We start from the raw sequence: 15,027 nt of genomic DNA on the forward strand, positions 1-15,027 counted from the left end.
AAAATATACATAGTTCTGTTTTTTAGCAGCTGGGCAATTTTTCAACAAAAAATTTTCTGAGGCCATGTGTTGAAACAGTGTTGTTAATTTCTTCCAAGGATCATGGCTCATTACAGAATTTTCTAAAGAGGCACAGGTATAGTGTAAAAAAGTTCAAAAAGTATTAATCATTTTAATAGGAAAGAAATAAAAAATTTTATAATGATGAAAATATTGTATATTCACTCACCACACTATCGAGTTCATGATTTGCTGAGAACAGTGGTTTTTCTGACCGTGCCTAGAGTAAATTAATAATACAATCAATTCCAATATACTTAAGTTTTTAATTTACAAATAAAAAACGTTAAAAGTGAAATTTAAGAATTATTTCAAATTGTATAACTTTGTTAGAGACAATCTCTAATTTCGTTTTACTTTTTCAATTAACATTTGTTTCTATTATTGTTTTACTTTCATAATTTACATTTGCTAAATTTGTTAAATAATAAATTCATGTCAAACAAAATATAATCTTTATGTCAACTCATTTCAAAACTATTTTTTACAATTGTTTAAGTAATTTAAATGCCTTTTTATCAGCGGTATTTATCTATAATTTTGAATACGGCAAAAAACTTACTAAAACTTGTTTACTAAAAACGGCTATATCTTCGTTGAATGATTCTGACGAACAAACGTCCCCACCGGCCACGCCAGGTTCCCGAGGTGTACATGTTGCTAGCTCACATTTTTCAAATATAAGTGCCAACAATGGGAATAGGGGGTGCCTGAAAACAGAGAGAAGTTATCTATGTAAACAACCGGCGGCCATATTGTGTATTAGAATTACTCTTCCAATAATGATAGATATGATAATAAACACAATAGTCGGCCTCTGATTGATATTAATATAATTAGAACTTTAATATAATCAACATTACTTACTTGTATTGTGGAAATGTCAATAAAAATTATCCTCAAAGTAAAATAAATAATAATCACACTTTTATATATTGAGTGAAATAAATCCCAATACACAGATGCACGTGGTAAATTACGTACCCGTATATAGAGTCTTTGTCTCTTTTTAATTGACTGTCCTGTGATGAACTAACAGGCATTGAGCTATTTGTTGAATAGGGAGGGTAAGACTGATGCCCCATTCCGGGGGGTGACTGATGGATATTTGGTAATCTATGCGGTTCGTACATACTATCCGGCATCCCAGTAATACTTGGTCCATAATGTGACGGCATGTCATTTTCGTACTGAAAAATAAAAAAGAAGTTTCAAGTTAACAAAAACCCATTTGAAATACTTCCTGTATACGTGATAAATTTGACACAGGTACCCGCGTAAAAAATCCGACATGAAATTAAAGATAGTATATATACGTACCACTCGGTTAGCCATGGACGAGGTTAAACCTTCCGTCCGAAGGCCTTGATAAGTCCGATTGTTTTATCAATGCTGTATAACGTAGATTCTGTGTACAGTCCCACCGGCATAAACAAATCCTATGACCTGTCAAAGAAACACTAAACTGTCAAACATAGTACACTTTTCTTCCCGTCAACACTACCCTAGTTTAGCGAGTATAACTGTCTTAACTCGTGGCTACCACTACTTCAACTGTCAATCAAATCAGTGTTACTACAGTACAGTGTAATGGATGAGCTGTCAAATAGAGCCCTGCCTTGGGCGAGCTAACTATACTTGATGGGGGATTTTAAATTATTTTTTAATATTTATATCAAAATGAAAAATATGATATGAAAATAAATAAGTTGATTGATATCAATGTTTAAATGTTAAATATTCCCTTTTTTAAAAGATAGAAATTAACATAAATAGTCCCACCAAACAGTATAAAAACTATTTGTTTTGGTATAGTAGTTCTACGGTACCTTTCGATTTAACTATGCTTCAACTTGATAAATAATGAAATTTGAAGGGAAAATGGGAGGCTAAGAAAGCAAACATCATTAATTTACTTTAAAGAAATCGTTTTAAATCATATCCCGTCGATTGCAGTTTGAAACCTGATAAATTTAAGATAATTGATGATTTTAAAAGTGTGCATGTTTTCTACGAATGCATGGTCCATAAACGTTAGGTCTGGCAATTACCTTTTTTTCTTGAACTTTTAAAAACTAAAACCACAGATGCGAAAACTTGCCGACAACTTCCAGATAACTAAACTAAGATTAACGCCTGATGTCTGTACTAAAACACTCCAACCTGTCCGAGGACTGACAAAATATCAATATATATCAAATGTTTGTTTAAATCCACTAAATGTTACTTATTGAAATCTGTCTGTCCTACAATGATAGTAAATTCGGTATATTTTGTGTAAAATAATTGTTTATGTGTTCAATCACTATTTTGACCCATGTAATATACAATTCATTCAACTGACAATGGACCCGTCTGGCCCGCCCCTTTCCCGCCTCCAACCAAATCGATCTTATTCACAAATCGTATTTCTGTACTTCTCAGCCAATCAAATAATCAAACAGATAGTTTCGTCTGCAATTCAAGAACAAGTTTATTTTGTAAATGATTCCTATTTTCGCCTTTAGCCAAATTTTACTGTCAACATTTAACTTTGCCATCATCAAACCAGTTATATTTTGCTTCAAATTAACTATTTAAGATGTCAAATATAGGCCCTTAGGAATTGTACTGTAGAAATGACAATATTAAAGAATTATCCAAATAAACTGGATATTTACTCAAAATTTAAGTAAATAATTATATTATTGAGGGTCATTATTATTATTGCCGATTAAAGTAAATTAAACCAACAATGAAATTAAAGTACACTCAATACGCTAAAATGATATTCGTTCGCTGAAGCACTATGTAAAGTTACTAAATGTTAGAAACCTCTCTACCGAAATTTATTTGAAGTTTTAGAAAAAAAAAAAACGGGAACCTTTTATCTGTAGCTTGAAAGGAAAGAGGTTTTGTGAAAAGAAATTATAATTTAGTTTCCTCAAATTTAATTAAAATAGAAATTCAACATTCGTAAAGACGTAATATATATATATATATAATAAAAGCACAAAATTACGATCTAAGGCCAAACATTTCTACGTGGAAATATAGACCCGAATATAATCTTTTCAGTAAATAAGTCATTAGAATCATATCAAAATATATGAATATAGCTGAATTAGAAAATTTAAGTCTCAAGATTTTATTGTATCTGTTACTGATGTTTTTTGTGTCATTTAACTTTCAGACACCTGGTCTACTGCATTGTATTTCTATTAGTGAAAATAGTCCTAGAAATATATAACTTTGGCCTGTTCATTGTATTTATATTTTACTTTTAAAACTACTTCGCAACATTTGTTTTCTTTTGAATAAAATAAAAAAGACATCTACCTTGCTCAATTATATGACTCTGTTTCCAACAAGATAATATCTTAATAAATATCATTTCAAACATAGTTTCAAATTTTATTTTATTCATTTGAAAAACTTTTGTTATCAGTTATTACTTCTTAAATAAAACTTCCATATTTAATATTTTTCTAAACAATATGGGAAAGAATAGACGGAAATTAAATAAAACATTGACTAGGAAACGCAGCAGAACCTTAGTATTCTATAAATTACTTTACAGGATGCAATAATAACCAAGTTAGGTATTGGATAATTAAATATAACAGTGCTTTTACCCAAAGTTCCATTCAAAAATTGATGAAGGTCATCTTATTGTTTAACCTCTTAGAAAAACAATAACGGTTGAACAACATCACCCGAGACGGGCTCGATAACTGTAAAAATATCAATTTTTGAAAGAAAAGAAGTCCTTAATGACTGTGTAATTAGATATTCTGCATATTTCATTTTCCTAATTAATGTCAAATTCATCAAAATCCAGTCACTGAAACTATTGACAGTTATATTCTATAACTTTCATTAATTCCGACAAATTTCTGGCAAATTCAATTAGCACTAAAAACCGATAAAAACCCACAAAACTCGAACGGGCATAAACAGTTCTACCAATTCCGAAATATATGAATGCGAGAGACCGTTTGAAATGGATCAGTTTGATAATATCTGTAAAATCCGATTACAACTGACCGCAGTGTTTGTAAATCAGATTTGTATAATTGAAATTATATAGACCCAGTTTTTAAGGTCATCTTGGGTGAAACGTTTTGTTCTGAAAGTGTTTTTCAATAATGAACAATCTAGTGGTCAAATTGACAACATTTGGACCCCCTCGTTGTTAAATTGTCCACAATTTAAGGCCCATAATAAATTACAAAGGACAAAGTATCTATATGCATAGGTTATGTAAACACCATTTTTCAGAAAAAAACCAAAATACAGTTTGAAAAATACAAAGACTGAATTTCTTCGATACATTTTCCGGTCCTCATTATTTTTTTAGAAATATAAACAATAAGTCGTCCACAAAATAGAGCAGACAAGACAATAGCCTAACACTGGTAAAAAAGTTATGATTAAAAAAGTAACAATATAGATATTGTACAACTGTTGCTTCTGCAACAGAGATTTATCCTAAGAGGCGTCAAGCTGGCGGCAATTGTAATGCTTTCGCAGATGAAAATATGATCTATCCATATAATCTGTAAAATTCATTATTCACCAATCTGACAAGTATCTTTTCCAAACACCTAAGAATTATACTATCTTAAGATTTCAATACGAAAATACTTTCTTGTTAAAACTAGAATGACAACTAGGCAACGAGGAGTTAGTGTGAGAAAACGTGCCATTTTTTTATTTCCAAAACGAGACATTGAAACCCTGCTTCTCTTAATAAGACTAAGTATATGTTTAATTATATTTAATTTTAGTATAGGGCCCATACATTACCATGGCAAATTTAATACTTTTGGAGACAGCTTTAATCTGACCATATTTAATGGGCAGGAATAAAATTGCCGTATTATGCACAAAGGCATAAACTACCGAAAGATTATCAATGAAGAAGCCAAAGCTCCGATCGCGGATCCATCATCTAATACATTAAGAACGAAGAGATTACGACCAACCCAGTTGTAAAAATTTCATAAAACTCTAATATGATAGCAATAAAATCGAGTTTTGGTTGTTAGTTGTGCACATTGTATATTTTCTAAGACATAAAAATGAATCCCATAAGACCGTGAATGTATAAGAATCTAGTTTTATTGTTCTGGAAGTTAGTTCTATGTTCATATAGTTGAATAATTATTTGTCCCGCTCTCTGTAGTAATAAATATCTTAATTTCTCCCAAGACATAAAACTTGCATTTCTACAAAATTACTTCTCGGTAGTCGGAATTGGTTATATTTTTTTGGCAGATTGTTAATTTTTTTCTAAAGATCCCGATATGTACATGAATTCAAAGTCAAACTAGCGAGACATATGATATTAAATTTCCCCAGTACACACAAAAAAATTCGAGGTCAAACCGAATAACAACAATTATATCAAACCGTTATTCATTTAAACTTATTTCACGTTTGATAATATTTTATTTTATCAGTTTCGTATCAACAGTTGTATTCAAATAGCCAAATAGATTTTATGAAGTTTGGTTTCGTAGATACAGGACACTTTTCACATGTCTTATCTTACATACCTTCTAGCGAGCCCACTTAATATCCTTTTTAATAAAATATTTCACCCGTCTGTAGTTTTTCACCTGGAATTTAAATAAAAATATGTAACGGTAACGGTCCTACCACATTTTCATTAAAGTATAAATACACAAATATAAAACAGACAATTTTCAAGTTTGAACTATCCATCAACGACAACCAATAGATCAACTCCAAATATTAGATTTTCAAAAATCTGGAAGCTTAAGTTGATGTGTCAATCTATTCGTCAATCTCCTCCCCACCCATTCATGCAGTTTTGGTCAGTGTTGCAAAAGTTTTCAAATCATGTCAAGAAACGCATGTTTATTTAATATAATGTCTAATATAATGTAGCATGAAATTTAATATTTACTTTTGAATATTAATTCCACGATATCAGTGGATCTTAAGTTTTTTTTTAAGTCGTCAATAAATTGTTAATAAAATACCACTCAGAAAATCTCCTGTCCCTTGATGGACGTATTTCTGACAAAATCTATTTAGAAGACATACATAATAATTTTTTTATTTCCTTCATTTGTCGATTATCTTGTATTTATATTCCTAGCACAATCGGAGTCAAAACATCAATTTCGCCTTGTTAGCACGATATTACGGCTATGGATAACAACCTTTTCGCTAAAGAAATTCCCAGGCGAAACGTAAGCGCCAACAGACGCGCGTCCATCAAATACAAATATATGTGCACATTGATAGAACTTGAATTTATAACGAAAATATTTGTTAATAGTTGAGATCTGTATCTTGTCCAGAACGCTCCGCCTTCCGTATTAATCAAACTGATAGATATCGAAATCCCTCTATTATTATGATATTTGTCCAAATGTGTCCGACTTGACATATAACCACGTGTAAACAACACTCAAACTGTCATTTCATTATCTAATGATTTTTAAATTTGTTAATTCATAGTTACATTTTTCATGCTTTGCCCATTGTGTTGGAAAATGTTTCTTTTCAGAGTTTTTCAAAGAAAGATGTATTAATCTTCAAAACATTCAAGATGAAAGGCCAGAATTTACATGTAAATCCTCCGGATTTATGCACTAGGAGGCTTGTTAATTGTTTCGAAATCAACACAACTGAACAAAATGTTCATTAATATTAAAATTATCTAACAATTCTTAATACTGATAATCAACGTAAAAATGTGTCGAGTTTAAAATTTTTATTCTCAAAACTAGTTTTCGGACATGCTTTTAAAACTTTTGACGTCTGCTTCTAAGTCGTCTCTTCTGGATTGACGCCTACTATACTTTTTTTAGCTTTTTTTCCATCCTTTATTCATTCCTCTACATACTTCAAAATCTGTCCCCCAAGAGTCAATATATGATGTTTCAACATTCGCATTAAAAGTATATAATGTGCATATAGTATAACCGACTGACCACTTAAAAACAGTGTGTCATCTGTAAATATTTACAATGGCCATTAATCTTCTGGACTCCATCTTTCAGCAAGCTTAAATTTGGCAATTATAATGGAGATCGACGCTCAGAACTTGACCCCACATTTGTTTATAATTGGCCAGTCACCTCTTGGCATTTCGCTGCAAGAAATGTTACACAAGTTATTTGAAAATTTACACCTGGTTTAATACAGGCTGACCGATGCTTATTATATAAGTCTAAGACGCCAGACCGGTCACGTGACTTTGACGTTTGAATCTTTTGAGAACATTTGCAGTGTTTTTTAGTGCAATATCCCCGAGAAAAATAAATCATTTACAGTTAACGCCAAAGTTAAATTTTGTTTCTGTCCGCTTTCTGTTTGGTTTTCAGTGGTATGAGTAAAAACATAAAGAACAAAAAAATGTATTCCAAAACGTCTAGCTTACAAGTCAAAACATGAGGATTTTTATGGAGATGTTTGAACTAAGTGATATGTTTGTTATAAATAAGTCATTATTTGATTCAAAATGAAAACATTTATTTCGCATGTGCAGTTTGCTGCTTACAATTATTTAACCAGAATGATTTTGATGCTAAGAAATCGTGTCAAACTTGTGATATTATATTTGTATGCGTTTTTTTCATTCACGATTGGTCTGTAAATTTAGAAAATTTGACTAGACACGCAACATGTGTATTGTCATTGAACAGGTTGTTTTTATTTTGATACTGCTTTCTGCTGTTTTCTACGACTCTGTCTAGCCATACAACTGAATAGCATCTCGACTTGTTTCGTGTTAGTTCTATATACCCCCCAAAAGCTGTTTAACTTTCTAATCAGCTATTTATGTCTTTATATTATCTGTTTATAATACGTGCATCGTCAATGGTCAACTTTGATTGAAAAATTCACAAAAAAGTTACAAAAGACTGATTCTAAAAATCGTAATATTCTTTGAAGTCAAATTACTCTAATACACAAAAAAGCCCTGATTAAAATAAAATGCATAAGAAATTTGGAATGTCCTTGCTTAAACTGAGTTGCTTGTGTTTTGCTGTTTTGTTTTCTTTGTGTTTTGTCAAAGTTGCTCTCGACCAAGCATTGTCATGTTTCGTTTTTGTTTTTGTTTTGTTCCGAAGATTTGGGTAGGGGTGTCTGTGAACTCTTCATCGGATGCCGATCGTAGAAAGACCTGTATTAACATACTTTTTTGTTTCTATATAGATTTTATTTCAATTTTACATTCCCAATATTAGGAAAAAACATTGTATAAAATCCGCCCGATGCTAAAATTTATCATTGGATGCATGAGTATATATTACTGTAATACCCAGGCTATATAGTAAGGAAAACCGTTTACAATACTTGTAGTTTTTTTTTTTAAATTTCAGAATTCGGACGCTTGATTTATTTTAAAAACCCAGTCCAAACTTCATGTATGTTTTTTCTTAACAATTTAAAAAAATATGGAATGGACAATCTGATAATTCCGAAACAGCACGGGAGAATTTTAACTGCCCATACTGTTCTTGAAATATGCATATAAAATTTATATCATGGTGAACTATATTTCTTGTAACTCACTAAACACTCAACTATACCATACTATCCTATAATATATCCGCACGCGCACAGATTTTAGATGAAGAAGATGTGGTATGAGTGCCAATGAGACAACTCTCCATCCAAGTCATAATTTGTAAACGTAAACCGTACGTTCTCAGTTCAACATGGAGCCTTGTTTTTTTGTTCACATTAAAGGATGCACAACGAAATTTTTTTATTTTCAATATACAATATATTTTTTTAAAAAGGAATCGGAAAACGGTTGTGACAACGAACGATTCCGACCAAAAGTGTAACACAAAGAGGTGAAGTGACGATTTCCATACTACAAGCGCATTTTCAAGAAGTCATTCACTCTTAACTGTAAGTTTACAGAGTTATAAATCCATGTTTGTCACTTGAGGCGATACCAACATAATGTCGTAATTTGGATATGTATATGTATGCCTCAATATGGTTTAAATATGGATTATAATTGCAATTTTGAACGTTAGTTTTGACCATTTATTTGAGTGAAAAAATAGACGAAGAAAGACAAAACCAAGCCATCAGATTTCTATTCTAAGTATTTGTTGTTTTTCAAATATAAGTTAATGATTACTTTCGAGTAAAAAAATGTCAAATTAGTTAAAATTCACAATATTGTATCAATATGGTCTTCAACACTAGAGCCCAGGGCTAAATAACATAACGATTTCATAAATTTAAAATAAATAGGGGAATTCCGAAAAAAAATAATTAAAAAGTACACTCTAAGCTAATTTATATTTCAACTTTTGAATTTTCCCCCTTGAGTGAAACAAATTCCAGTAAATCGGACACATTTCTTATTCACGAGCAAATATTTTCAAAGTATGACTTATTACATACACAGTGCACTTGTGACTGCATTACATGTATTCATTAGTAACTTATGAAGGTGTGCTCCTTGTACTTTAAATGCATGCATTTAATAGTGTTTTTTTCTAAAGCTCGAGTCACGGACTTTATATAAAGATTGTTTATTTTAATTGGAAAATGTTGTAATGGTTATGACTGCAGTTACAAATATGACATTTTGACCAACATAGCATCTCTTTAGTTAGGTCAGTCAGTGTAATTCCATACTAAACTGCGAACACACCTGTGACTCGTAGTGAAATTAGTGCCTAAAGCCTTTACAGTACAACATACAACTCCGGGCTATGACCGACTATGTGTATAACAAAATTTACTACTCCGTTCAAAAAATGACATCCTTATAAATTTCAGCTATAAAATGAATTAACTGTCACTATTTAACGAGTTCGTATTTGACAAGATGAAGTCAATTTTCCACCTGTTTTCCATATAATGTACCTTTGTTCTTTGTTCCTTAAAATTAAAACATACGCATTTTTAAATGGTGACGAAACAAGAAATTCTTAAGGACAACTTTATTATTTTTGTTTATTTCAAGTTTATTTGACAAATGATTGAAATATACCAATTAACTGTAAAAAGTTATTTAAAACGGGTCATTATATATCTGAATTAACAAAAGGACTGAATGAAAAATATTTGATAAAAAATGATTTTATTCATGAGACTTTCTGCTAACCCCAAAAAGAGAGAAGGAAGCTGGACTCTAAGGGGAGAGAACTCAAGTCATGTCAAGCAGCAAAACTGGGCCAGGGTTTCTGATATGGAAATCCTGCAAATTTGGAATCGCAAATAACTCCTTTTTTAAGTGAACCACATTGAGAAGTTATAAGAATAAATTTGGAAATGTTTGTACAATTCTTCCCAACACAAAAAAAAAAAAAAAAAATCCCCAAACAGGTACTACTATAGTGCATGATTGATGGTTTGGGGATTAGTTCGGAGAACATCGGATTAGTTCGGAGAACATCGGCTTAGTTCGGAGAACATCGGCAAATGACAAATTATCCTCTCCACAAGGATAGTAATTAAATTGTTTTTAAAACATTTCGATCTAGTAGATTTTTTAAACCAGTCATTTAAAAATTTAGAAACATGAAAATGCAACACCATAGTCTAAAAGAACACAAACGAAAAGACAAACAATTTTAACAAATCATTACAGAGAAAATTGAAGATTGAGCAACACGATAAACCGGAAATGAATTTGAATTTAGGTGCTCTTGAAATTTGCGTTTCATGGTCCGATTTTATTTGAGCAAACGTTTTAGGACTTGACACTCCGATTGGCAATTGCTGTAGTGAGCATTATACGTATTGGTTTTCTTTTAGCTGAGTTAGTCACGGGTTTGTTTTGTTTTATACTTCGGTGATGCAAAATATATAGAACCATGTCAACACTACTCCAGAGTCCTTAGAATAATATGCAAATACACTCGGACATAAGGCATAAAGCATAAATACACCCAGTATTCTAAGATTAAAACAATAGCAAAATACCAAAAGATGACGACAACTATAATGTGCTCAGCAGCTGGTATATATGTTATAGTTTGTATCCCCTGAGAGAGAATGTATGCATTCTTTTATGTATTCATTTACTTATTATGCAGTCATATGGATCATGAAAAATGCATTTTTATTTTTTTTATTATTATTATTATTATTAATTATTTTGCGTCATCAAAATCATAAACTAGATTGTGATTTGAACTGGCCAAATATGGCCAAATGTAATGTATGTTTGTGTTTATTTGTTTTAGAAGAAATGGTCTGCTTTTGCGTCAAATATTGGTAAGGAGTGATAATTTAATATTCTAAAAGGCTTGGGGCATGAGTATTTTAAAAATGAATAATATGGCCTTATATGCTTGTCAAAGGTTAGCCAGAAAATAAATACTAGTAGGTAAAGATATTCCGTCCCCAAAACAAATCCAATAGTCAATCTCTCGTGCTACAAATCTTTCTTGTTTCCAAATTGTTGCTGTCCTTTTACTATACGGAGGAATGCACATTAACCCCGACTAGTTCTGAGATATTCTGTTGCGATTTTTCTGCATCAAATTTCTTTAAATGGCTAATAGTTCGTGCAGTTATAAGAGGCAACACATAATATTCGTTTCATCTGAATAAGCGATTGCAAAATACTATTTTATATATAGGGTAACTATTTGCTTTATGAAGTTGGTACTACTATATGTAAAAAGACATGACGTAATAGATCTTACTTATTAAACTCCTCAGTTTTATTATGTATTTATAAATTATCACAAGACAAGTTTTGAAGTTTGAAACATGATTAAGTAATTTTGTACTTATATATATCATAAATTAAAGTGCAGTGTTTCTTAAACAAAATGCTTACAAGTAGTATATTATAGAGAGTTTTAGGAGGCTAAGTTTGGGCCTTTTTAAAGACCTTAATTTGATGCACGTGCGTCCAAGTAATGCGTTTACAATTTCCACTGTAATTTGGATTTGAAAGCTGGTTTCAAAAACTGTATTCGTAAACTTTGCACTGTAAAATATATCTAAAAGACTAATATTGACAGACAAATCAGACAGACACATATGAACAGGGTTTAGAACCAACCGTGCGAGGGCTGTACTATAGCCAGTCAATGTCGATAAAAACTCCCATCATCAGGGTTTAGAAATAACCAGATATTAATTTTCCTCTTACAAACTGTTCGCAGACAAAGTTTTATATATAGAAATATGCATAGACTAATTTTATATGTAAACTTTATTCTGACCTTCAAGGTCCATTATAATTTTTACTTTCACTCAAGGTTTCTTTTAATAATGCTAACTCAAATTTCATTCAATTTTACATTAATAATAATTTAGATCGTTCACATAAAATCTTTTTAATTCCAAATCGGAAATTTAAAAGTTTAACAAAATATGGTTGCACATAATAACGTCTCTGATTTGGCCATGGCCGTTTTTGTATGATATTGGTAATTTACAAGTTATGACGCAAATCATTTTATAAGTTCTATCGATGCAAATTGGAATTTAAAAAATTGCATAACTGAATTTGTAATTTCTATATCTACAAAAATAATGCAATATATGAATAATTAAGAATAAATTTAAAGAGAAAATATTCCCATGTGGCGCAACATGATTCATATATCCAAAAAAGTCGACCTACAACAGATAAAATATTGCATATATTTCAAATAAGTTGTAACTATAAAGTAGATATTTTCCCCGCAAACTTTTGTGAGTCCGAAGCGAGTTTCTGGATATGCCTTCATCAGGAACGCTAACACATAACCAATTTTTAAATTTAGGAGAGTTAAAATAATAATAATAATAATAATAATAATAATAATAATAATAATAATAATAATAAAAAGTTAATAATAAAAGTTTATAATAATAGTATTAATAATCTTATATTATGTTATGATTATTCAGTTCAAATGGAAAATCATTTAACAGTGTTAGAAAATCGAAAAATATCAATTATGTTGTTACATGAATGCGTAAAAACATATTCAGTTTTGACATATTGCGATGTTAACCATGAGTAACCCCAAATTGATATGGAACACAAAATTATACGAATAGATAAAGGTGTTTGCGTGTTGTGTTTTCTATCCAAATAGATAGGTTTACACACACCGTAGAGTTTACTTTCTTATGCATAACTTCTCCCCTATAAAACCCAAATAAAATACATCTGCTTTAAATATTGATAAGATAACAGACAATTATTACAAATAAAAGCACAACAAAAATCCAGCTAATTAATTATAAGTCCAGACATAGTTGCAACGTACAATAAAGTTTCCCAAAATAGTCGGATGCACTAATTAAATTTGTAAATGAAACAATTCTATTTAAACTTGATCACAGTTTTAAGTTCCTTCTTTCCCTAGCTCCACACAACGTAAAAGTTACTTTTGTAATTGTTCGGTGATCAGTTTTGACAATTTGTAAACAACCATAAATAATCGTGTGCTAATAGATATTTCTTTTATCAATGATGTGTATAAAAATTGATGGGCAGTGGATTTTGAATGAATTGCGGACAGGTTGGGGAGGGGCATGTTGTCAAAATGTCACGAAGCAATCAACTGTGTAATGCTTTCTACCAGGTCCGCTTTAATCGATGACCAGTCAACCTGAATATTATGTCATGTATAACAAAGTAACATGTTACAAAAATGAAAACTAATCAGTAATAATTTGCGTGATTCTTTACCACAAATTAATTATATCTGAAGATATTCTCTACTAAAGTGTTGATTAAAAGCTTCTTACCTTGTGTGCGACAGTGAGTTTTATAATCCCTTGATTAAGATAGCCAGGACTGGATTACAACCCATATGTCAATATTTTAGTCAAATACTTGTGTGAAAACACGACTTCCTTAGACAGATTCTAATATTTTATGAGTCCGTGTTTTAGCTTGTAATGACATTGATGGGTGAAATGCTCTCATACAATAGTAACGAACACCTCCAAACACCATTATTCAAAGGTGGGTGGGAGCTATGTCAAAACTTTCCTTATAATAATTGTGGATATCGTATATATAAAATTATCATATTCTCTCCCCGAGTTGTCAATCGACCAGTTAAAGACGAATCGTAAGGCAACAAAATTTCTCACTACAGTTTACTTCAGCAGTTTTGCTAATGAGATAAAATGATTCTAAGGATTTTTTTCTCATCAGATTGTAGTTCTTTCATATTCAGTGATAAACATTTTGAAATATAACTCCTATTGTGATGATTATTTTTGAAGATATTATTGGTGTCTTTATTAGCAGAAATCTGCATCTTTATCATAATAAAACGTCCTTTTTATTCAGATGTGCAAAACTGTGTATTTAAAATAGGTTTTTTTTTCGAGTTATTAAATACTAATGAAATATATTTATGGACTTTATATGGAGAAATTTGAACACGCACGTTCCGTTATGAATTTAATACTTAATTATTGACTGTATAAATTGTTTTTTTAAAACTCAGCTGAGGAAATTAAATTCTAGCCCCTCAGTCGACTCCAAGTGTCGATAATGCATCGAATTATATAATTATATGACTCCCTCGGCTTTTCAAGTGACAGCAACACCTATATTTTGCGGGATGTATACATACGCACTAATGGGCCGATGCGGACGTTTAAAGTTTGTACAAGACTGCCTGCAAGTCGATAGGTTAAACTGTTGTTAACTCATTGTTGAAGGTAGGACGGTGACCTATAATTTGATGTTTGTGTCATTTGCTCTCTTGTGGACAGTTGTCTCATTGGCCGTTATAGCACATCTTCTTATGTTTTTATTTACTGATATATGGCCAACCTCTTGTTGTAATGGATATGCACCAAACATTAATTTGTCAATGGACGTAAGACAATCATGCAGTAATCAATCTGTTTTCAAACAAAACAATCAAAAATAATTTTTTAGTGTTTCATACATGAAAATGTCACAATAATAAAATTATCAAAAGTGCATCGTATATTTTTAACAAATACTAGTCCAAACTCTGATAGTGCTTTAAGGATGTTTGCTCCTCCACTTTT

The 15,027-nt window shown here is 31.0% G+C and overlaps 1 protein-coding gene across 4 annotated transcripts in view; it reads right to left on the minus strand.

The window, feature by feature from the left end:
• Positions 1 to 13,902, minus strand: part of LOC143069060 (homeobox protein Meis1-like) — a 66,114-nt gene extending 52,212 nt beyond the window's left edge. The window contains exons 1-6 of one of the 4 annotated variants that reach the window (XM_076243493.1): positions 13,759 to 13,902; positions 5,601 to 5,663; positions 1,381 to 1,506; positions 1,045 to 1,250; positions 623 to 770; positions 230 to 280 (exon numbers count right to left, since the gene is read on the minus strand). In XM_076243493.1, coding sequence (XP_076099608.1) covers positions 230 to 280; positions 623 to 770; positions 1,045 to 1,250; positions 1,381 to 1,395 — 420 coding nt within the window. In that variant the 5' untranslated portion in view covers positions 1,396 to 1,506; positions 5,601 to 5,663; positions 13,759 to 13,902. Of the gene's footprint in view, positions 1 to 229; positions 281 to 622; positions 771 to 1,044; positions 1,251 to 1,380; positions 1,595 to 2,111; positions 2,352 to 5,600; positions 5,664 to 13,758 lie in introns of those variants that run through there. The other 3 variants (XM_076243494.1, XM_076243491.1, XM_076243492.1) reach the window with 3 other exon arrangements.
• Between the last annotated feature and the right edge of the window lie 1,125 nt (positions 13,903 to 15,027).

This window comes from Mytilus galloprovincialis, chromosome 3, assembly GCF_965363235.1.
Source record: "Mytilus galloprovincialis chromosome 3, xbMytGall1.hap1.1, whole genome shotgun sequence".
NCBI lineage: Eukaryota > Metazoa > Mollusca > Bivalvia > Mytilida > Mytilidae > Mytilus > Mytilus galloprovincialis.